At 47.1% G+C, this 22,320-nt stretch overlaps 2 protein-coding genes across 2 annotated transcripts in view; both read left to right on the top strand.

The window, feature by feature from the left end:
* Positions 1–12,845, top strand: part of OVCH2 (ovochymase 2) — a 30,551-nt gene extending 17,706 nt beyond the window's left edge. Inside the window, exon 16 of the mRNA XM_033118894.1 lies at positions 12,736–12,845. Coding sequence (XP_032974785.1) covers positions 12,736–12,845 — 110 coding nt within the window. The remainder of the gene's footprint in view (positions 1–12,735) is intronic.
* An 89-nt stretch (positions 12,846–12,934) lies between these two features.
* Positions 12,935–21,159, top strand: LOC117030436 (NADH-cytochrome b5 reductase 2). Its single transcript, XM_033120503.1, has 9 exons — positions 12,935–13,066; positions 14,060–14,203; positions 14,456–14,528; positions 16,775–16,881; positions 17,155–17,284; positions 17,877–17,960; positions 18,707–18,792; positions 19,946–20,045; positions 20,863–21,159. Exons 1-9 carry the CDS (start codon positions 13,046–13,048, stop codon positions 21,033–21,035), a joined length of 918 nt encoding a protein of 305 aa, XP_032976394.1. The 5' UTR covers positions 12,935–13,045; the 3' UTR covers positions 21,036–21,159.
* The last annotated feature ends 1,161 nt before the right edge of the window (positions 21,160–22,320 follow it).

Here is a 22,320-nt window from a genome sequence, read left to right on the forward strand (position 1 = left end):
ATGAGAAGAGCTGGGCTTTCTCTTTTCCTTATCTCCACTAACATATATATGAGACATCCTGGTCCATGTGGAAAATGCGGTGAGGGAAGCGTGCAGAGGATGGCGGTAGGGAGATTTTCATAGTTGACCATTTTGATAGTTTGTCAAGAGAAAAATCAAGCACTTTATTTGAATTTTTAATTAATTAAAAAAAATTTTCAAATTATCTAGCACATAGAACACAGAATAATAGAATGTGTGGAGAGTGAATATTGCTTTTAATGAAAAGTGATGGAAGCAGTCTGCATCTTTTTGTTCTGGCTTCTTGGACCTCATGATGCACAGGTGCATCATCGTAAGAACCTAGTACTACCACTTGACACAGCCTTTTCTATTCTTCTAGAATAGCTCCGGGGACTCCTTGGTCTGTCCCATGGAATATTCAGGCACTATGTCATCTTTGGGATAACCAGCTGGGGCCTGGGCTGTGGACTGGTTCACTACCCAGGTATACCCATTGTGGATGGAAAAGGGGCCACACGGTAAACCTGACAAGCTCAGGAAACTAAAAATAACCACATAGGATGGCGTGAACATAAAAATTCCTAAGGTGGGCTACGGGGGGATGTCACATCCTAGGCCTATAGCTTCTTTGACAAAGGTCAATCTTTACCTTAAGTGAGCCTATCTGTTGTCTTTTTGCATCTAAGATAACATACCCTTGAAATGTCAGAGTAATCCCTTTTTCCGGACCCCCCAGGGGGCACAACCCACCACACCAGGGCAGGAAACTACAAAATCCCTCATTGTTATCTTGTTCCCCAAATACCATCTTTCTGTGCTGTAAAATGCTATTAACTATCCTGTACTCACCAATGTAAAAGAAGTATGTGTGCCTCTCCATTTTGCTTTTTATCCAATCCCAGAGATTTCCCTGCTTTGCTTTCTCCCACCCCCTTAATCTACCACCAATGTATTTCATGTAACCCTCCTCCTTTGATTCTAATTTATAAAATAAGTTGCAAAACGGCCATTTTCTGGAGCATTCTCTCATCTGTTGAGACTGTGCTTCCTGGCAATTGTCGTCAGTTTGGCTCAAATAAACTCCTAGAAGCTTCCTCTTAGGCTGGATGTTTTTCATGGACACCATGGACATCAGTGCCTTTACTGACTGGATCGTCTGCACCTCTATGACAACAGGACTTTAAGAGAATGTCTTCTGAGTTAATGAAACTCCTCCCGACAACGCTCTGTCAAAGGCAGCACGGTCTCATCCCCCCACGGGTCTCAAAGGAAGTGCGCAGACTTTCTTCTGGAGGGACGCTGCACAGAACTCATCTCTCTTCGTGTTAGGAACGATGAGCAGTGTGTTGTAGATTGGGATCATGCTCAGCGAGGACAAATTCATCTGTGGGATCACAGTGCTTCTTTTCCTCTGCTGTCTTAATCATTTTAAAAATCTATATTAGTATCTGCTTGTTCATCATGAGGACATGGAAGCTAACATATATTTAGTGGTAATTGCTGTTATGGGTACTTTACATTCATCTTTCCATCACAATTTCTGTAAGAATAATACCGGCTAATGCTAATCTATAACTTATGTGTTCCATTTTAAACATCTTACATAAGTTAACTCATGTAATCATCAGCACTACGAAAAGCATCATCGTCATCCTCCCCATTTTAAAAATGGAGAAACAAGGCATGGAAATGTTCAGAAACAGCTCTCAGTCAGATCCTTTATGAACTGGTAGAGCAAGGATTTGGGCCTTTGCAGTCTTGTACCAGAGTCTACACAGTGCCACGCTGCCCCTCAGGTAGGCATATTTGGTGTAAGTATCCCCAATATACAGATGGTGAATGTGGGTATCAGAATCGTTAGGCCGTATAGGGAGGATCTACAACTAACCCGTCTGAGAAACCCTATCAGGAAGTAGATTCCACATTCAGTTCAGTTCAACAGAATTATTATTTTTTAATTATGACCTGGCCATTGGCTCAATTTCCTTCTCCAAGGGCACTGGAATCCACTGAGACACCTTAGACTTTCCTTCTTCATCCACACTGAGTATAGTCAGAAAGCTAATTTTGGAAAGTAAGGAAGCAACCAGCAAATAATTACTAAACACCTATGATATGCCCAATCAAGCTGGATAAGGACAAGCGAAGGTAGAGATGCGTCCCTGTGTCGAGGGCCTTCGAGTCTCATCGGAGGCACAAGATAAATGTATAATCAGGGGATAATGCAAGACAGAGTGTGATCATGAGCTGGAGCTGTGGCTGGACATCTGGTGGGAGCCGTTCCAAAGCAAGTGGAAAGAATGGATTGAAGTTATCTGAGGATGCTGCAAGGAGAGGCTAAGACTGGGTCTGGTGGACAATTTAAGGGAATTTGCCTGAGAATATGTACTTGCTAATATTTAAGAAACTCATTATGCAAAGTAAAAACTTGTCATAGGTGTAGAGGGCAACGTGAATTACTCCAGGCCTCAGGAGTTTATGGGTAGAAACAGAACCACCTTAATAACATTCCAATTTCCACTTACTCCTGTTTCCACCTGTCATGGAGAGTCTTAGCCCTTGCAAAATGCCTTTCAAATGGCCTGTCTCCTTAAGAGGTGTCTCACATGTAGTTGGCAACAAGTCTGCTCCCATCAGGCAGTGCGGTTCTTCCATCTCCCACCCTTGGTCTACCAGCAACTGCTTTTCCTGCTCAGTTACCAGGCTTCCTCAGGGCCACTGCCACCGCTCTCCTGTGTGGCCCCACTCTTCTCCCAGCTCCTCCTCCGGGTTATGGGAGCCCCACCGGTGTCAACACTGTCGTGTTCCTTGGTGAAACGAGGGAGAATGTCTCTGTTTTGTGCTGCCCTCCATGAATACTGCCCGGGTTCCACTGTTTAATAGGGACTTTAATGAAACTTCTTTCAGTTCTGACTTAGGGCCTCACTCTTGCTTTCCTTGGGATGAGTCTAGCAGGATCAATAATAGGAGACAATGAGGGGATATCTGTAGACCCATGTTCACAGCAACTTACAACAGCTGAAACATGAAAACAACCGAGTGTCCATCAATGGAGGCATGGATAAGCAAAATGTGATATATATATATATATACACATATATGTATATATATGAACTTCTCTCTAGAGAGGGACAGGGGCTGCCGAATCAGTTACTATCTGGCCAAATTCTGCCACAGGACTCTGAATGCCAGAAAGCAGATGCTGAAAAAAGCAGGTGTGGGATTCAGACCAGGGTTCAGATCCTGATGCGGCCACTTGTCTGCATGACCTTCATCATGTCATCTGACCTCTCAGGACTTTAGTTTTCATCGATATAAGTGAGATGAGCCAGGGGTGGCAGCTGCTAGAACCTGGGGAGGGCCCATAAACAGCTCTTGGCTGAGACTGGCCACGGGCACCTTGCTTTTCCCCTTGACCTGGATTAGAGGGTGAACAGGCAGGAGGCTTTTCAGAAAATGATTCAGCCTTAAAAAGAAATTCTGACATACCCGTATGCTACAACATAAATGAACTTTGAGTACACTATACTAAGTGACGTAAGCTAGTCACAATAAGACAAATACTGTATGATTCCACTTATGTGAGGTAGTCAAAATCATAAAGACAGAAAAATAGAATGGTGGTTGCCAGGTGCTAGGGGAGGGAGGAATGGGGTTTATTGTTTAATAGGTATACAGTTTCAGTTTTACAAAATGAAAAATGTTATGGATGGTAGTAATGGTTGCACAACATAATAAATGCATTTGATATCACCGAACCGTACATTTAAAATGATTAAGACAGTAAATTTTATGTTACGTATATTTTACTACAATAACTAAATTAGAAAAAAAAGAGACAAGACACCATGATATTCTCAGAATTGCCCCCTCAAGATGACTAAGGTTTCATCTGTGCCTGGATCATTCTTCCCTCAGTATAAGTTCTTTCTCAGGAAACTCCTCAGCCCTAAGCAAAGAGACTTTGGCCAATTCCATCCCACCAGTTCAAACATCACTGGATATGTCTGCAACCCACTTAGACTTAAGTTGAGACCCACTCCTACATACGAAAATTAACTATGTCTTATAGATAGACCATATGCCCTATTGGTTGGGCTTAGTTTCTATGTTACACTTAAGAATCTAGGCTCAAGATCAAACAGTAAGAAGAAACAAGTTCTTAATACACAGTGAAGCTGGACTTAAGAGCCAAAGAGGAATGTTTCTGTTTCAGGGAGGGTAGCTGACTCCTCAGGCAGAATCCTGGAGGTGCCCTTACAAGTCCACATCCTTAGCTCTATCTGTCCAGAAGCTCAACTGTGTCAATATGCTTGTGTTGTGCTCACAGGAAATGAGTCCCAGACCCAACAAAAGGATATATAAACACAAAGTCGGATGTATTAGTGTGGGACAGGTGCTATTCACTTTTAGGGGATGGAGTATGAGGCGTGGGGTACATACATCCATCCTCCCAACTTCTGCTGCCAAACTTTTAATAAGCAACAACCATCAGGCATCCTTCGCAGGGGCATCTCACCTAGATATGAGAGAGGGCATGCCCCCCTCACCTTTCCGGTAAGCAGGATGCTCATGACCGCTGGGCAGGATAGCAAACACCAGAGTTGAGTCCTTCTCTCTGATTTCCCTTCACTGGGGCTCCATGCATACCTACCTCACGTTACCACTGCCTATCTTCAGGATAGACTACAATACAATGGCTCAGATCATAGATTTCTTAACCATAGACACATGGTGGTACTGTCCACAAAATACTGCACCATAAACAATGAGATCAGACTCAGGTGTTCCCTAATATCCTCAATCATGTGTTTATAAATAATGTCCTAGCCCAATGCCTGCACATAGTAGGTACTCAATCAGTGGTAGCTAATAAGACTATACCTATTATAGAAAGCTAGTCTTAGTCATTACGTTTTAATTCTTAGTCATCACTAGGAGTTCTAGGGCCATATGACTTTTCCCCTCCATGGCCAACACACATAGCAGACATCCTACTTTTTTCAGAATAATGTATTCATTTTGAACAATATACACTAACAAATGTGGCAGAGGGAGGATCTGAACTCTCGATATGCGACTATATTAGTCTCAGGAATTCTCAGCCTGAAACCCATTCTAACAAGATGGCAGTTCCAAATTGATTTGGCTGAAACCAAATTGACTTTAAACAAGATTGCGAACATGACAATTTAGTTGAAATAAATCTGGTCAAAAATGAGTATTTCCAACAATTACCTTTTTAAGTATTGATAATTTTAATACATGCTAGAGCATTTCATATCTCTTTGAAGCACCTTGAAAAAATTTCAGTCTGTTTTTCCTAATTTATAGGGGAATTACTTGCTTTTATGTCACTCATTTCTGTCCAACACAGACAGAATATAAGCATTCAAAAATAAGAGCTCTAGAAGAATGTACTCCAAGGGGCTAACAGGGATTTTCTTTGGGTTGATGGGATTTGGGTGCTCTTCAGGTTCCTCCTAGGCTTATTTCTTCATTTATTCAACAAGTATTTGTAAGTGCCTCTATCTGCATCAGGTATGGAGGCACACAAGGATACTTCAGTGAGCAAAACGGACAAAAATCTAACGGGGATGAGAAAAAGACAACAAGCAAAGAAGTAAAAAATATATTATAGCAGTAGGTAATAAATTACACAGAGCAAACAAAGCAGGGATGGGGGATAGTAAATGCTGGCTAGGAGGGTATTAATATCTATGGTCAGGGAAGAACTGATAAGGAGACATCTGAGAGAAGACCTGAAAAGGATGAGGGCCAAGGCTACACAGATATCTGAGCATTCCAGGCACAGAGAACAGCAAGTGCAAAAGTCCTGAGGTGGGAGTATGTCTGATATATACAAAAACTACCCAAAAGGTCAACATGTCTGGAAAGGCATGAACATGGGGAGATCAGAGAAGTTACGTGGGGAGGGCAGCTTGTATAAGACCCGATGGGCTAATGTACAGACACTGGCTTCTACTCCAAGTGGGATGAGGAGAATCAAGTGGAGTAACAGGACCTAAACCCATTTCAACAAGATCACGCTTGTACTATGTTGCAATTAGACTACAGGAGAAGGCAATGGAGGAAGCAGGGAGATCAGTTAGAAGATGACTACAATAATCAATGCAAGAAGCAGATCTGAATGGTAGCAGTGGACATGGTAAGAAGTCAGATTCTGGATATACATTAAAGTAAGAGCCAACAGGAATTGCAGGTAGATTGAATGTGAGGTGTGAAAAAGAGAAGTCAACAATGACCCCAGTAGTTTTGATCTGAACAACTGAAAGTCTGGTGTTACCGTTTTCTGAAATGAAAATTTTTGAACAACGTATACTAACAAATGTGGCATGGGAAGGATTTCAACTATTTATATACAATTAATCTCAGGTGTTCTCATCCTGAGATGACTCCTTCCGATGACTGAGGTCCCAGAATTCTGGGGGAAGAGCGGGAGTTTGTATTTGATCATGTTAAGTCTGAAATGTCTGTGGCCATCCAAGAGGAGACATCAAGTGGGAGTTGGATGTTATGAACACAGAGATCAGGAGAAAGATCCAGCCTGGTTATGCAAACTTCAGAATCATCAGCATATTGTTGATATTTAAACCTGTGACACAGGAAGAGATCACCAAAGAAGTTGTCTGGGAATTGAGCCCTGGGCACTCCAACATTTACATGGAGTGGAAATGAGGAATTGACTGAGAACTGACCTTTACATTTGGCAATATGGGGGTTTTGTCTCTCGACAAGGGCAGTTTTAAAGTAGTGGTGAGAGCAAGTAGTGAGAGAATCTGATGGGAAGAATTGGAGATGGCAGGTAAAGACAACTATTTCAAGAAATTTTACTTGGAACACAGAAATGAAATAGCACCTAGATATGGATATGGAAGTCAAAAGGATTTATTTTGCCTTTTTTAAGCAGATGGGGAAAATTACGGCATATGTGTATACTGACAGGAATTATCAATGAGAGAGAAGGAACTGGTAAGGAAAGAGAAAGAGGGAAGAATTGCTGGGGCAATGTTCTTTAGAAGAAAAGAGGGACGAGAACTGGCATATAAGGGAAGCACTTGGTTAGACAGGAACATGGCAGGTGATACACAGTAACAGGAAGACAGGCAGAGGAAAGAGGTGCATTTTCTGTATTTCTATACTTTCTGAATTCTCTTCCACCATGGAAGAAACTCTCCCTTGCTCTTAATCAAACTGCAGGCTGGTAAAGACTGACACTTCAATACAAATGACCCAATCACAGCCTTTCCTCCAAAAGCACCGTTCGACATCTCTGGGCTTCAACTTTATCAGCTGAAAAATGGAGCGCTTCTTTAATTTGAAATCAGGGATTGAGTTTAAGTTTGCATGCATCGTGAACAAAATGTCTTTTATGCACTGACTGTACCACAGGGTGCCATGAGGTGTAGAAGAACATTAGGCTGGATTCAGAAATGTGGGCTTGCCTCCCAGCTTTGCTATTTTCAAGCCATGTGATCATGGATAAGGCATGGAATCTCTTCGAGGTCCTTTCTCCAAATTAAAGTGGTGGTAAAAGGATCACAACATTTTCAGAGGAATGTGCTCCATTTGGGGAAATGTTCGTAAACTCTACAGTTATATAAAAATGAAGGTTGTATAATTGCTCTCAGAATGGAGGTTTTAGCCCAATGTGCTCTCTCTTCACTTGTTCACGCCTTTTAAAAACAAACAAACAAACAAAAAACCACAAATTGTCCCCACAAACAAAACTTTTGAAAACCTCCTGCTTTTGTCCTAAAAGAGACAAGGAAGCAGAAGCTGGGGCAAGTTAGTGACCAACCAAGGTCCTGGCTGTGTTCAAGCAGGAGATGCGAATGCTTCCCTTTATTTCTTTGTTTTGGACACTTTCCCCTTCTCCCTTTCCCGGTGGCCTGCCTTTCTCCTATTGCAAGTCTGAGGCTCGCAGCCCTAGGCTCGCTCCCACGCCCCATCTGCGCAGGTGGAACTTTCCCCTGGAAACTGCATTTGCTGCCCCATTTATTCCCTGCTGTCTCCACAGCCCAAGCTGTGAACTCGTAATTACTACCTTCTGGAGGCTCTAACCCAGCCTCTGACACAACAGATGCTGTGTGGGAAGAGTTGAAGCAACTGCTATAAATATTGGTGGGGAACTTGACGAGCATTGTTGGAGCAGCTCTGCAGACACAGCTGCTGGGGAAGGAGTCCCCTTGGGTGTGGAAGGGACGACGGGAATAGGGCTCTGCAAGCTGTTCTTTTGATTCTTCCCAAACACGTTGTCTCTAGCAAAGGCTGGTCCTTCCCAGTGTCTCAAGGGTCTCAGCTTTACAGTCTTACTCCATTGGCCCACGTAAGCCCCACATTGCCAGGAGCACGCAAGGTTTCCCATGCCACATTTCTGTTGTACAAGTCAAGGCTGAGGACATTCCAGGAAGCAAAGCGTTACTTTTGCTTTATGCCCATCTGCAGTGCTCAGTAGGGGAATTCTGATCAAGTAGCATCGACACACTTTACTTTAAAATCCTTGAAGAGGAAAACCAAGGAAACTCCAATTCAGGAAATATTCTGCGTTGGTCACGGGGGTTGGGTGATTGGAGTGGGAGTGGGTAAGGTATTCCGTCAGTGTTCTTTCATGAAGCTCACCCCAGTCAGCTAGACTTGTCTGCTGACATCCTTGCTTCAGGATGACATTTATGCACATAGGACAGGCCAGAGCCAGAGTGATTAGGAAGGGATGGAACAGGAGGGTCACTCACATGGCCTGGCAGAGACAAGCTGAAGACGTGGCCAGGCAGCAGGAGGCTGCTGAGGGAGGTTGTTCACATGAGAAAAGAGACCCATAATGAGAGCAACAAGAACATCAGAACCAGAGGGGAGGGGCAGCTCCTGGCTCGTCTGATCTCAATCCCAGGAAATATATTTTTGGAACAAATCCAAGCATACACAAACAAGCCCGAAGTGACAAAAGCAATCCTTCATTTAGTGTATTAGTTTCCCATTGCTGCTGTAACCAACGTACTGGCTTTAAACAGCACACCTTTATTCTCTTACAGTTCTGGAAGCCAAAAGTATAAAATCAGTCTCGCTGGGCTAAAGTCAAGGTGTCAGCAGGGCTTGTTCCTTCCAAAGGCTCTGAGGGGCAATCCTTTTCCTTGACTTTCTCAGCTTCTGGTGGCTACCTGCATTCCTTGGCTTGTAACCCCTTCCTCCATCTTCAAAGTTCATCACTCCAACTGCTGCTTCTGTCATCATATCCTGTTCTTCTCTGTCTCCTTCTGCATCTCACTTATAAAAAATATTGTGATCATATTGGGCTCACTGGGTAATCCAGGCCAGTCTTCCCATCTCAAGATCTTTAAGTTAATCACAGCTACAAAGTCCCTTTTGTCATACAAGGCAGCATTCATAGGTTCCAGGAATTAGGATGTGGGTATATTTTGGAGGCCATTATACCACAATTTAGGTTTAACACCTAGCATCTGAGAGGTGGGCATTTGTTGCGGGGGTAACGTGAAAAATAAACCATTTTCAAGATGAAAAAGCTAATGAAAAGTCTGCAACAGCCTGGAAATTGTTTAGAGAGGAAATGCTCATGAAGCATAAACTTGGTCAGGGCATTAGCTCCCCCAGGAGAATCCCAGCAGTGAGGAATGCGTGGTACCACACAGGAGGGGCTGTCCTATGGGGGCAGAATCTCATATACGCTCAGAGAGTGACAACGGATGTTCATTCGTCCTTTTTTCAGCCAACACTTGCTGAGGGCCTACTCTTTGCCAGGCCCTATCACCAAGCTGGGCATTGAGAAAGTGAGACACGCTCACAGTCTATTCCAGGAGACTAGAAAAGCCAAACTCCAGGCAGCACACAAGCACGTGAGGGACACATATAAAGAGTGTAGGAGAGCTGAGGAGAGAGGGGACTCACTGCCCTCTCAAAATTACTGGGAGCCTAGCCTGCCTTTTATCCTGCTCTAGATTAATAAAGGAGGATGTGCCATCTGCCTCTCTGGTGACACTGAAGGACTGTGCAGGGAAAATGGAAGGGAGAATGGTGGGTAGAGGAAAAGTACTAAGCCACAGGAAAAGGTAAAGTGACTCTGAATTCCAAAACCTAAAATAAAGACTTTTGATTGAATCAAAGGAAGAAAATGAAGTTTGTTCATTCATTCATGCATGCATGTGTTCATTCATTCATTCATCCATTCATGCCATAAATACTTACTGAGCATCTACTAATTGCCAGGCACTGTTCTAGGCCTGGGATGTAGCAGGAGTTAAAACAGACAAAGCAAGTCCTGTCCTCATGGAGCTTACATTATTGAGAGTAAGACAGTAAACAAGTAGGTAAGATAATACAGTGTGTCATCTGGTGCTATGTCTTACAGAGACAAAGTAAGCAAGGAAGTGGCACAGAGTACTGATGGAAAGTAATGTCCCACTCTCTGGTATTTATGGAGCATCAACCACACGCCAGGCCCTGTACTAAATGCGGCAGGGCAGAGATGAATTTATTCATTCATTTGTTAAATATTTATCGAACGTTATCTATATGACAGTTACTGTGCTAAGTAAGCCCTGGGGAGACAAAGTCTCTGCCATAACAGAACTTCTAGACAAATGTGCAAATCAGTTATTTAACAATTAAAAATACTCACGAGGTATAATTATAAACTGAAGTAAAAGTTATGAATAGAATGTAACATAAACTACCAATGAAGTGACATTTGAATGCATGAGTGGAAGATATAAACACTTGTTATAAACTATTATAATTACAAAAGTCCCCTATTGCTACTGGGGTTGGGCAACTAGATCAATGTAAGAGAACAGAACCAGACTCATACAAACAAGGTCAGACAATTAAGTTCGTGAACTCATCCTAGAAAAAGTGCTACACACCTCATTGCTGAATATCACTATGGTCACCTTTGAAGTACTCCCCCTGGGAAGCTATGCACCGACGCCAGTGCCTAGTCCACCCTTCAGCGCAGTTTTGGACTCTTTTTCTGGAATGGCCATCAGAGCGGTTGTCGTATTACCCCTGATGCCCTGAATGTCATCAAAATGTCTTCCTTTCAATATTCCTTGATCTTCGGGTAAAGAAAGAAGTCATTGGGGGCCAGATCAGGGGAATAGGGGGGTGTTCCATTACAGTTATTTGTTTACTAGCTAAAAACTCCCTCACAGACAGTGCCATGTGAGCTGGTGCATTGTCGTGATGCAAGAGCCATGAATTGTTGGCGAAAAGTTCAGGTCATCTAACTTTTTCACACAGCCTTTCAGCACTTCCAAATAGTAAACGTGGTAAACTGTTTGTCCAGTTGGTACAAATTCACCATGAATAATACCTCTGATGTCAAAAAGGTTAGCAACATTGTTGCAACAAGTTCAGGAAATTAATTGTCAGACCTTGTATGTGAAAACTGATATATAACAGGAGTGGCATTGCAGGTTAGTGGCCAGGTATGACCTATTCAATAAATGTTACCAAGACAACTTAGTATCCATGATATGGAAAAAACTAAATTGGATCCCTGCTTCACATCATAAACAGAAATCAGCTCCAGGTAGTTGAAAGACTTCAGTATGAAAGGAAAAGTTTTATATCTTGTCAGAGAAAATATAAAATCTCTTTATGACCTTGGGTGGGAATAGATAAGTCACAAAAAAGCACTAACCACAAAGGTAAAAGATTGAAGAATGAAACACTGGGCTACACTGCAATTGCAAACTTCTATTCATTAAAATACACTGAGGAGAAGAGAGAAGAGAAAAGAGAGAAAAAAGAAAGGTAAAATAAGTTGCAAACGGGGAGAAAACATTTGTAACTAGCAAAGAAGTAGTTTGTAAAATAGTATGTATATGTGACTCCTAAAATTTAGTAAGGAAAGACAACTCAATAGAAAAATGGGCAAGTCATGAGCAGGCCTTTTTTTCCCCCCAGAAAAGTAAACGCCATGGGAAATAAACATGAAAGATGTTCAACCTCCTTAGCACTTAGGCAATGAAATGAGGTTCACAAGCCATCATTTTACATTTATCAGATTGTGAAAAATTAAGCTATCGCACAATAATATTCGGGCACCTGCAGATGTTAGGGTACGAGGCATATACTACACACGGAGGGTGGGGGTGAGATAGGAATCTATTTCTTGGCTTCCGTCTCATTCAGGCCCAGGAGGGTGGAATTTACCTTTGCCATTGGCAGTGGAAAAAATGCTGGACGGAGGGGGGGGTCAGCAAGATTCTGAAATAACTGTGAGGAACACCCATAACCGTATATGCCTGCCATTCTGTCTCCCATTGGTCTAGTGTTGGGTCCCTCTCTCCCTCTCTCCCAATAATAAACGTATGAAGGAACGCTTTGAGTGAATGTGTTCGTAAACTCCATTACGCCGCCACCTGACTCCCGCCAACACCTGGGCCTGGACCAGGTTCAGAGTAGGATCACTATGTGCTGCGCAAGAAAATATTTATGTGTTCTTTGAACTGGCCCAGATTCCCATTTCCTTTACCAGCATCCTTTTCCTTCCCCTCAGACGCCCTCCCTCCAGCCCAGCCACAGTTTAAACCAGCTGAGGGCAGAGAGGTGTCCATCAGCGCAGCTCTGAGTGTTCTGGGAGAGGGCCGGGATGGAGAGGGGGGCACGTAATAAAGAAGGCATGTTTCACTAGGAGCGAGGAAGCCCCTAGCTTTCGGCGCTACCTTCCCCGTCTCCACCCCCAACCCCAAGCAATGGAGGACCCTGGATTCAGCGCGGCCGTGAAGCGGGGCAGGAGCAGAGCCATAGGCCCGCGAGAAAGAACCTTCCGACGCCGGCTCCTCCGGGTGGGGGTCGGGTGACCTCAGAAGGTGCCCGCCGCGCGGCGCCGCCGGTGTGGGCGCGCGTTTCCCCGCCCGGCCCTTCTCCCTGGCGTCGGGCCCTACCTGTCAGCGAGGCGCAGCCGTCGGTCCGGCGGAGCTGCAGGGCGCCGCCCCGAGTCAGCGGGCCAGCGGGGTTGGGAGCTGCGCACCCGCCTTCGGGCCAGCCTCACGTCCACGATATGTTCGGCGTCTCGTTCCGGGTGGGCTCCCAGGGCAGGACGGCCCGGTGGGAAGAGGCCACAGACGCGGAGGCGGGCGGGAGCCGGGGGAAGCCCGACCGGGCCCCCCCGGAGCCTTAATGCGGGAAGGGAGAGGGCCGCGGGCAGTACCCGGAGGGGCGGGGGGGCGGTCACGCGGGACTGGGCTCGGTGCGGAGCTGGAGGGGGCGTGGCGCGTGTGGGGCGGGGCATCGGGGCGCGTGGCGTGAGAAGATCGCTGGCGGACCTTTCGCGAACCTGGCGGCGTGGGCTGGGATCGGGAAATGAGCAGGCGGCCCCTGCGGGGCGGGGGGCGGGGGGCGGAGTTGGAGGCAGATGCGGAGGCTGGCCGAGCCGCGGACAGGTGAGCGCTCAGGCTCCTTCTCCTGCCTTGGAGGGTGTTGGTGTGTCCCCAGGCGCTAAGGTAATGGAGTACCCCCAAGTCGGGAGTACTCATCCCACCCCAACCCCTAGCCTATCCTGGACAGGTAGGACTAGTGGGGAAGGTGAGCCTGCCCCTGCCTAGCTGTCAGCCACATCGCCTCAGGGGAGGATGCAACACCCATCCCTCTCTCTAGTTCTGTCCTTGGGGGCTGGGGACTTCATTCCAAATTGTGTGTTAGGAGCAATGCCATCACTCCCTCCACCTCAAGAAGGCGACTCCCAGGGCATGCGCCTTTGGCTGTAGTAAGATGGAAGCAGATGGGCAGGAAGGCTCTGATGACATTAGCACTCCCAGGCCATCTCTCTGGCCTGGTCCAGGAGGCCTGAAATATCCCCTCTTGTCTGACCTGCAACTGACCCCATCCCTACCTTTTGGGTCCCTCATAGTCTCAGACTGCCTTCTGTTTCAATACCTTTCCCTCTGCCCAGTTTCTTTCAGGCACAGCCCAGCTTCTGTGCCTTTGGTGTGGAGAGGGTGCCTCTGTGCCTGAGAACTGTCCTGCTTAGGGTAGGCAGGACCTGAGGTGCCCTGTTCACATTGTGCCTGGCTAGGACCCGTCCCTGTTCCTTGCCATCACCATCCTTGGGGTAACAGTTCTTCTGTTGGCCCTGAAGAACATGAACTCAAGGAGAAGACATCTTATCACTTTAAAGGACCCTAATACCAAGTACCCGCTACCCTTGATTGAGAAAGAGGTAAGGGGTCAGCCCACCCCCTCCAACTGTCAGTGGGTAAAAGAGAGGAGGACCAGAGTGGTGGGGAAGGTGATGGCTGAGAAGGCAGGGTGGTGGGACAGGCATTTCATGGCCTCCAGTTGGCTCCCTGCTGCCATTGTCTGCGTGTATGTTCGCGCTGGGAAAGCACCAAATGGAACTCCTTTGCCAGGCATCTGAGCTACCCAGCAAGACTTCCAGAAAGTTGACAGCCTGCCTGTTTTGTTTTATTAGCAAATCAGCCACAACACCCAGAGGTTCCGTTTTGGACTGCCCTCACCAGATCATGTCTTAGGGCTTCCTGTAGGTGAGTGGGGTTTGGTTTCATTACCAAGACTGGGTGATGAAACTCAGCTGGGGTGTAAAGGTTGACCTGATACCTTTCCTGAGACACATGAGCTCAGAAAGGTAGGGAGATGGGCTTGGGGACCATCATTCCCTTTCTCATTGTTTGATTTGGGCTGACACAAAAATGATCTCTCAATGAGTATTGAAAAGAAGTGAGTCTAGAGTCAAAAGGTCTAACATCATCGCAGGCTCCTTGCTGAGCAACCTTAGGCAAATTTCTCAATCTCTCTGAGCCTCAGACTATGAAATGGGATTTCCCAGGCCTGCCTGCTTTTTGGTTTGTAAGGATAAAGTGATTGGTGGATGTCAAATTCAGAAATTGCAGTGCTGTCTGTGCATTTGGGAAGGATGGGAGGATGTTCCCCTATAGTTAGAAGAAAGGCACAGAAAATGTAGACAGGCAGGAGGGAATCAGGGGTCCCTCCCCACTACCGCATGGATTCTCAGCAGGGCCCTCAGACCCACACAACGAAGGACCCATTGTGAATACCAGCCCCAGTGGTCCTAGAGTTCTGAGTTATCCTGTTTCTAGTCTGTACCACTGCCAGATGGCTGAGTCTTACTGAGGGGGAAACCTCTGCTAGGTGCATAGCCAGGGAATCCAGCGCTTTTTACAGACTGCTAGTGCTGCTTGCCTGCCTGGTGGGGATCCTCATCCATGGCCTACTTGTTCTGTGTGCATGGGACAAAACCTTGACCTCACCTCTAACAAGTGTTGAAATTACCCCTTAGGCAGCCAGCCTGACCCGTCAGCCTCCTTGCTGCTTCCTGTCTCTGTCTTCATCCATGAGAGCTCAGTGCCAGCCTGCCTTCCAGCCCACTGCCTGGCCTATGCAGTCAGTGCTATTGGCAAGAAGGCTAAAAGAATGAAAAACTTTGAAATAGAATTTCTTAGATTCTGTCATAACCCATTGTCTCCCCATCTCTGGTATAGGCAGTGCAAAGTCAGTGGGACAGCGGTTGCTGATGCTTCCTAGCTCGGCTGAAATGAAGCTGGTTAGAGATAGGGCGGGCGGGACCATTTTCTCTGGGGATGCTGCCAGGCCCAGGTTGGCTGCACCTGAAGGAACCTTTCTAAGATTTCCGATTTCAGACTAGTTCTCAGAAGGAAGCTGCCTCAGGAATTTATTCCTGGGTATCCCTGGTGTCCAGCCAGGCCATAGTCAGAGTCATTGAGCCTGTTCTTTCTTAACCTAAAGTGTTTGTGTGCCTCAAGCCCTGTCAAAAACTTTGGCGTATGTTTCTGAAACTGCTGGAAGGACTGGCCCTTCCGGTACCCCTTCCTGCCTTCTCTGTCTCTCTTTAGGTCTCTGCCTTTGTCTACATATCCACTCTGTCTTTCCTGTGTATGTAGTTTCTACTCCCTCAGATACTCTGGTACGGAGCTTCGTCTTGCCTCTGTCTTTTAGCCTCTCGATTGCAGCTTCCACCCTACGTCACTGACACTTCCCGTGTTAGCTCCAGCAGAAATTTGAATGGCCCAGCTCATCGTGTGACACTGAGATGTAGTCATGATCCATGTCTCTGGCCACAGCTTGTCCATTCATTTCTACCCTGGAAGGTCAGAATTACATGGTTTAAAACTTGACTGCTGCCTCTCAGCAGAGCCATTGGCCAGGAAGACACAATGGTCTGTCTAGAACTCCTGGTCTGGGGGAGTCCAAATCCTGGGACCCTGCATACCTGTGAGCCCAGGCCTTCTCTATGCCAGGCAATGGGTTATAGATGAGGGGGCTGTGATTTATTCACTGACTCCACTGATGCATCTAGTTTAGGAAGAAATGATTTTGGGACGGCAACACATTTTGCTTTAAAGGGGAAACACTCCTTTCTGTAATTGTTAATACTCAGCCTCCAACTTGAATGACCTCTTCCTGCTCCACAAAGTACTCTGACACAGTAAGGACACACTGACAGTAGGTTCCTGTATGTGAAGCTCACAAGTGCACTATGATGGAGGCAGGGCAGGTATATCATCCCCATTTACCCAGAGATGAAGTGACTTACCCAGGGATACACACGGAGTGACAAGAGCATGCCTAGGATCCAGACATCCTGAATTTGAGCTCCTTCCCTGTTTGGCACTCGCCCCATGTACCCTGCCACACGATGCACCCATTTCCCTGAAGCTCAGTCCTTTTTAGGGGAGTCCTGGGTCCTGTTAGGCTGGCCATGCTGGCTTGACATTTGATGCCTTTTCTGTAGGTAACTACGTCCATCTCTTGGCCAAAATTGATGGTGTTCTGGTGGTCCGGGCTTACACGCCTGTGTCCAGTGACGATGATCGGGGCTTTGTGGACTTCATTATAAAGGTTACTGCTATCCCCCATGTCCAGCTGCCTCGCCCTCACAAGCCTAGTAAGGGTGGTGGGTGGAGAAGGGACACGTGCTCTGGATAGGGCTTTCCAGAAGTGTCATTTCACAGGGAAGCTTTTGACCTGGTGATGTCTTCAGGGGTTGCCTAGAGCAACCATGAGTGCAGAGGATGTCTCCGTGTGTTTTCTAGCAGCAAATGCATTTCTGAGTTCTCTGTGGCTGTGGCCTCAGGTCTGAGGCTGTGAAAACCATGCTACCTCATTTTTCAGATCTACTTCAAAAATGTACACCCTAGTTATCCAGAAGGAGGGAAGATGACTCAGTACTTGGAAAACATGAAAATTGGGGACACCATCCTTTTTCAAGGGCCATGCGGGCACCTGTTCTATCATGGACAAGGTACTGGGGGTTCACACTGGGCCTCCAACTGGGAGGAAGAAGATTCCTGCGGTAGTTCCATTGTCCTAGGAAACGCCTCAGATTTGAGTCACATGGACGTGTCCTTAAAGTGGTCATACATTCATTCACACATCTAAGGAAGATTGTAAGCTTCCTTAAGGTAGCTTGGTGACTTGGTGTGTGCTCATCACTATCTCCAGCACAATGCCTGATACATAAACGGCACCTACTAATGCTGAAAAATAGAAGGAGTCTACACTCATTCATTTACTCACATATACATCATTTATTCACTCACTGCTGTTGGTGAGAGTGCTGAGGCTCCCTCTTAACTTCAGTGTAACCTCCCTCCTTCCTCAGAAGAGACGATGCAGTGATTCCCCAGGCTCTGGACCCAGGCTCTGTTCCTACTTGGTGCATCAGTGCACCATGGTTGGCCGAGGAGGCCATCTGTCTTGTTCTTCTGGTTTAAGATGGTACGGCCACTTCCTTAGCTGGACTTGCCTCCTGGAAGTCCCAAGGAAAGCCAGTCATCTTTTGCGGGCTCTCAGGCAAGAGCTCCAGAAGTCAGAAGTATCCTCTGTGTTTTCAGGGAAATTTTCAACCAAAGCATACAAAATGAGTGAGCCTGAAGAAAAACTGGTCCATCAACTGGGAATGATTGCTGGGGGCACAGGTAAGAGGCTTCCTGGGGCTTCATCCATAGGTGAGCCCTGAGACCTTTCTGACTTTGGAGTCATTTGATCATAGAAGGGGTGATTTGAGCGATTCTTTCCCTGGCTATTTTAGATGGGAGTATGGGATCAATGACAGGCCTTGAAACTGACCCTGTGTGCTCTGCTTCCCTAAACCAACATGGCGGCTGCTCCAGGAGCCCTGGGGAGCCTCTAAAGTCAGGCTGAGTACATGGAAGAGGCTGGGGCCAGGCTGGGAGGCCCACACATTGTCCCCCAAGGACTCCTGGATCCAGTTCAAGCCTGACTCCCCATCTTTTGAAAATGAACATCTGAAAGAACAGAACAAACATGTAAAGAGACTGACAACTTGCCAGGCACCATAATAGGCATTTTTGAAACTATCACATTTACTCATCAGTAACTCTGTTTTATAAATGAGGACCCTGAAGAGCTCAGACACGTACCCGACTCACCTTAGTCAGACAGTTAGTGAGGGAGCTGAGCATGAAACCCAGTTCCAAAGCCAGTGTTCCTTCCATCTTGCCGTATGAAAATGAGAAATGACTGATTTACTGTTGTATTAGAAGGAAAAACCAAAATGAAGCACAGTTCCCCACTCTGAGTAGGGGGGCAGAAGTGAGAAAAGTAGAATTGGGGCCAAGGAAACTGTCCAGCGGCTGCAGACCAGGGGCTGTGGGCATCGGAGAGGCAGAGGAGGCTAGCCCGCCCGCTAACTGTGTTCCAGGGATCACACCCATGCTGCAGCTCATTCGCCACATCATCAAGAACCCCAGTGACAGGACCAGGATGTCCCTCATCTTTGCCAACCAGGTCAGTTCTGCCGAGTCAGCCCTGAGCTTGCAGGGGTAGGATGGATGGAATGTTTGCTGAGCAGGGGCTCTGCATTCACCCCACCCCCGCCTGAGCTCATGCTGCTTGGGTGCCTGTGGCCAGGGGAGGGCTTGGTGGGCTCAACCGGGACTGCTGGCAGCGGAGAAGCTGGGTCCAGGCCCTTTTCCCATTTTTTTTCCCCCAAACTCTTCTGTCTCCTCAACCAACCCTAAGCGCTATGCTTTCCTTCCTTCCTTAATACATAGCTTACATATATGTTTATCTGAGTATAAAATAATAGTTGCCCTTGTATTTTCCAATACAAGTTTTGGAAAATACAGAAGCATATAAATATTTGACTTTTTATCTTTTTTCTCTACATGCTATATATTTATAATTACATACATATGTATAGTTCTGTTTTCTTAGTCAGGATTAATTACCATATAGACATTTTCTTCTCATAAAAACTATAAATATTTTCATCAGTCTGTATCAAATTATACTACAAATTATACATAATTTACTAAATCTTCTACATTCAGATTGTTTTCACTTATAAATAATAGTGATGAATAATTGTGCCTAGACCTGATCATGGTTAGATTATTCTCTTAAACAGAATCCCAGAAATGGAATTATTAGCACAAGAATTGCGAAGTTTTAAGATCCAGGTCTTCTGTGCAGTATCTCTGAGCCTGTGACGTTTCTTTTGGCTTTGGCTTCCTTTTCCCCGAATGAGGCTCCAGACTTTGTTTTTCTCTCCTTTAGCTCTCCCGTGCTGTCATATATCATGTGATATATTACTGCCTTAGCCCCTTCCAGTCCCGGCAGAAGATCCTGGGCCCGCACTCGGCTTGTTCCAGTTGCGTTTGCCGTGCTTGGCACTCGTGTGGATGTGGGAGGTGGGGCTGGACCCTCTAAGTGAAGCTGCCCCGCCCAGGCTGAGCCATGGTCTTCCAGCTGGAGGGCAGCTCTTCCACCCACAGGAGGGTTTGTTGTGCAGGAGCAGCAGCAGAACTCTAGTTTGTCTGGGGTGGTCTGCGGGGCACACTCAAGCCAGAGTGGAGGCAGCTTGGGCAGAAATGTGCTAAGCCCTGTGCTCAATCTGGGAATAAGCAGGAAGTCTCTGCTCATGCTGCTGCTTTTGTAGACAGAGGCGGATATCTTGATGAGAAAGGAGCTTGAAGAAATTGCCAGAACTCACCCAGACCAGTTCAACTTGTGGTACACCCTGGACAGGCCTCCTGCTGGTATGACCCCCGTTGTCCCCACCCTGGGTCAGGTCCAGCCTCTGACCCACCTCAGGGACTGGTCCCTGGGTTGGTTTGTTGGGACTGGGCTTGGGGACTGAGACCGGTGGGCTCTGTCTCCACATGGGGGGGACATGCAGGAATTTGAAGGAGAGAGGATTTGGGATGACCTGCTTGTGAAGGCGGTGAAGGGCAGGTGTCCTGTGTCTCAGCAGCAGTCCACACACTGCGCTGAACATCAGGCGGGGCACTGAGCACCTGCCCCAGGCTTCACACGGCATCCCACAGAGCCATCACATACACTGCAGCTTATGTAGCCATTGACCGCTCACCACTCACCTCACCTGGACAGCAGTCCTCACAGGCTGAGCCCCTGAGAGCACCCAGACACCACTGTGCATACCGCACCCCACGGGGCTAGCACCCCACGAGGCCACCGCACCCTTCAGGCTGCCTCTCCCACACTGCACTGAGCGGTCTGCCTTGTCATACAGCTCCTTGCCCAGCAGAGGGCGCCACCAATCGAGCCGGTCCACAACGCCACACGTCCCACGCACAGCTCCAGCTGGCTGCCTTGGTTCACACGGGCGCCCTGGCACATCCCACCTCACTGTCCTGTGCTCCATCCTCACCGGTGCTCACAGCAGGCAGATGCCAGCCAGGAGCCTCAGAACCTGGCATCTGGGGTGAATACTGAAGAGGGCTGTCAGGGCCCCCTATGACCTCTACTTTTCAGCTTTTGGGAGGCACAGCAGGAGGCCTGGGGTCAGAGACTCGATCTGGCCCCTCCACAGCTTTTCTTTGTGCTTAATCTCAGGCTGGAAGTACAGCTCAGGCTTCATCACCGCTGACATGATCAAGGAGCACCTCCCTTCTCCTGGGAAGTTCACACTCATGCTGGTGTGTGGCCCACCTCCCCTGATCCAGAGAGCCGCTCACCCGAACCTGGAGAACCTGGGTTACACCAAGGACATGATTTTCACCTATTAACACCTCCCCTGCTCTTAGCCAATGTGCCTAGTCCCTTTCCTCTGTTTCAATGTGAGTTCCGCTTCGCCATGTTAAACTGGGAAGTGTTCCAAAGTGTCTCATAACGCAACCATGGGCACGCTGGCGTGCCTCCCTTTTGGGTGTGCGCTAAGAAGGGTTCAAGGGGTTGGAGACAAAGTGGCTTCGGAAGTCTCCTTGCACGGGCGGTCTGAAGGAACTCCATTTCCCATAGTTTAGTGAAATAAGCTCCAGTACAAAACAGCCCGTGAGGTGTGGCTCTAGGGGGGGGCCACCAGGCACTTAGGCCTTGGCCTGCCCTACAGGTGAATTGGCTGGTGTCTGTGGGAGGTCACAACTGGCAAAAGTGCTGGGGCAGAATTCCAGAAGAATCCAAGTGGGGTCACTTCAACTCCCAAGAACCTCACTTGAACCACTCCTCAGCAATGCTCTAAGGTCAGACGTACTAGAGGGCTCAGGCACCCTTCATGAGCACTCTCCCTTCTCTTGTGGGAGACCCTTGAAATAGAAATAGTGGTAAACACAGGTCAGGGCAGTAGGGAATCCACAGGGTAGGTGGGCTCCGGGAATCCTAGAGTCCTTGCACTTTGCACAACATATGGAGGTAAGGGGTGCATTTTGTTAGCATCCTCTGAAAGGCAGACCCTGTTCTGGTGGGTGGGGTAGGGGTGTTTAGACAGAAGCTTCCAAACTTGCAAACAAAATTAGGTTCCAGAAGTTTTTCCTTAAATCCTTCATATTAACCCAAAGGCTGCAAATGACCACTCTTGCCATCTGCTGTTCATGACCAGGATGCCACGCTGCTGCTGTTGTCTGAGTGGATAGAACCACTTCTGCACTTGAGTTTGCATAATTCTGATAACAAGCCAGAGATGCAGTGGGGATTTTGTTCTCCAAGTTATATGAGGAAACACGTTCAGAGATAACGTTATTATGCCCAGGTCGTTCAGCCTGGTAGGTAGGTGGCAAAATTGGGCCTCAAACCTGGGTCTGTTTAATTCCAAGTTGTTCATTCCCTTTTCACAAAAGCTGGCATCGTAGCAGCACTGCTAAAACTTGGTGTCACTGGATTTCTTACTCAGCATGTATGTGGGTAAGGGAGGTGGGGCGGGGTAATGAGAGGAGAGGAAGACGGACGGCTCTAGAGAACTCTGAAGTACGGCTGTGTAGTGCCCACAGGGTGGCCTAACAGGGTGGTCTCACAGAGGGCCTGTGGGGGTGGGGTGCTGGGAGGTGGTGAGTCTCCATGCATCCAGTGCATCCTCAG

Source organism: Rhinolophus ferrumequinum, chromosome 11 (assembly GCF_004115265.2).
Source record: "Rhinolophus ferrumequinum isolate MPI-CBG mRhiFer1 chromosome 11, mRhiFer1_v1.p, whole genome shotgun sequence".
NCBI lineage: Eukaryota > Metazoa > Chordata > Mammalia > Chiroptera > Rhinolophidae > Rhinolophus > Rhinolophus ferrumequinum.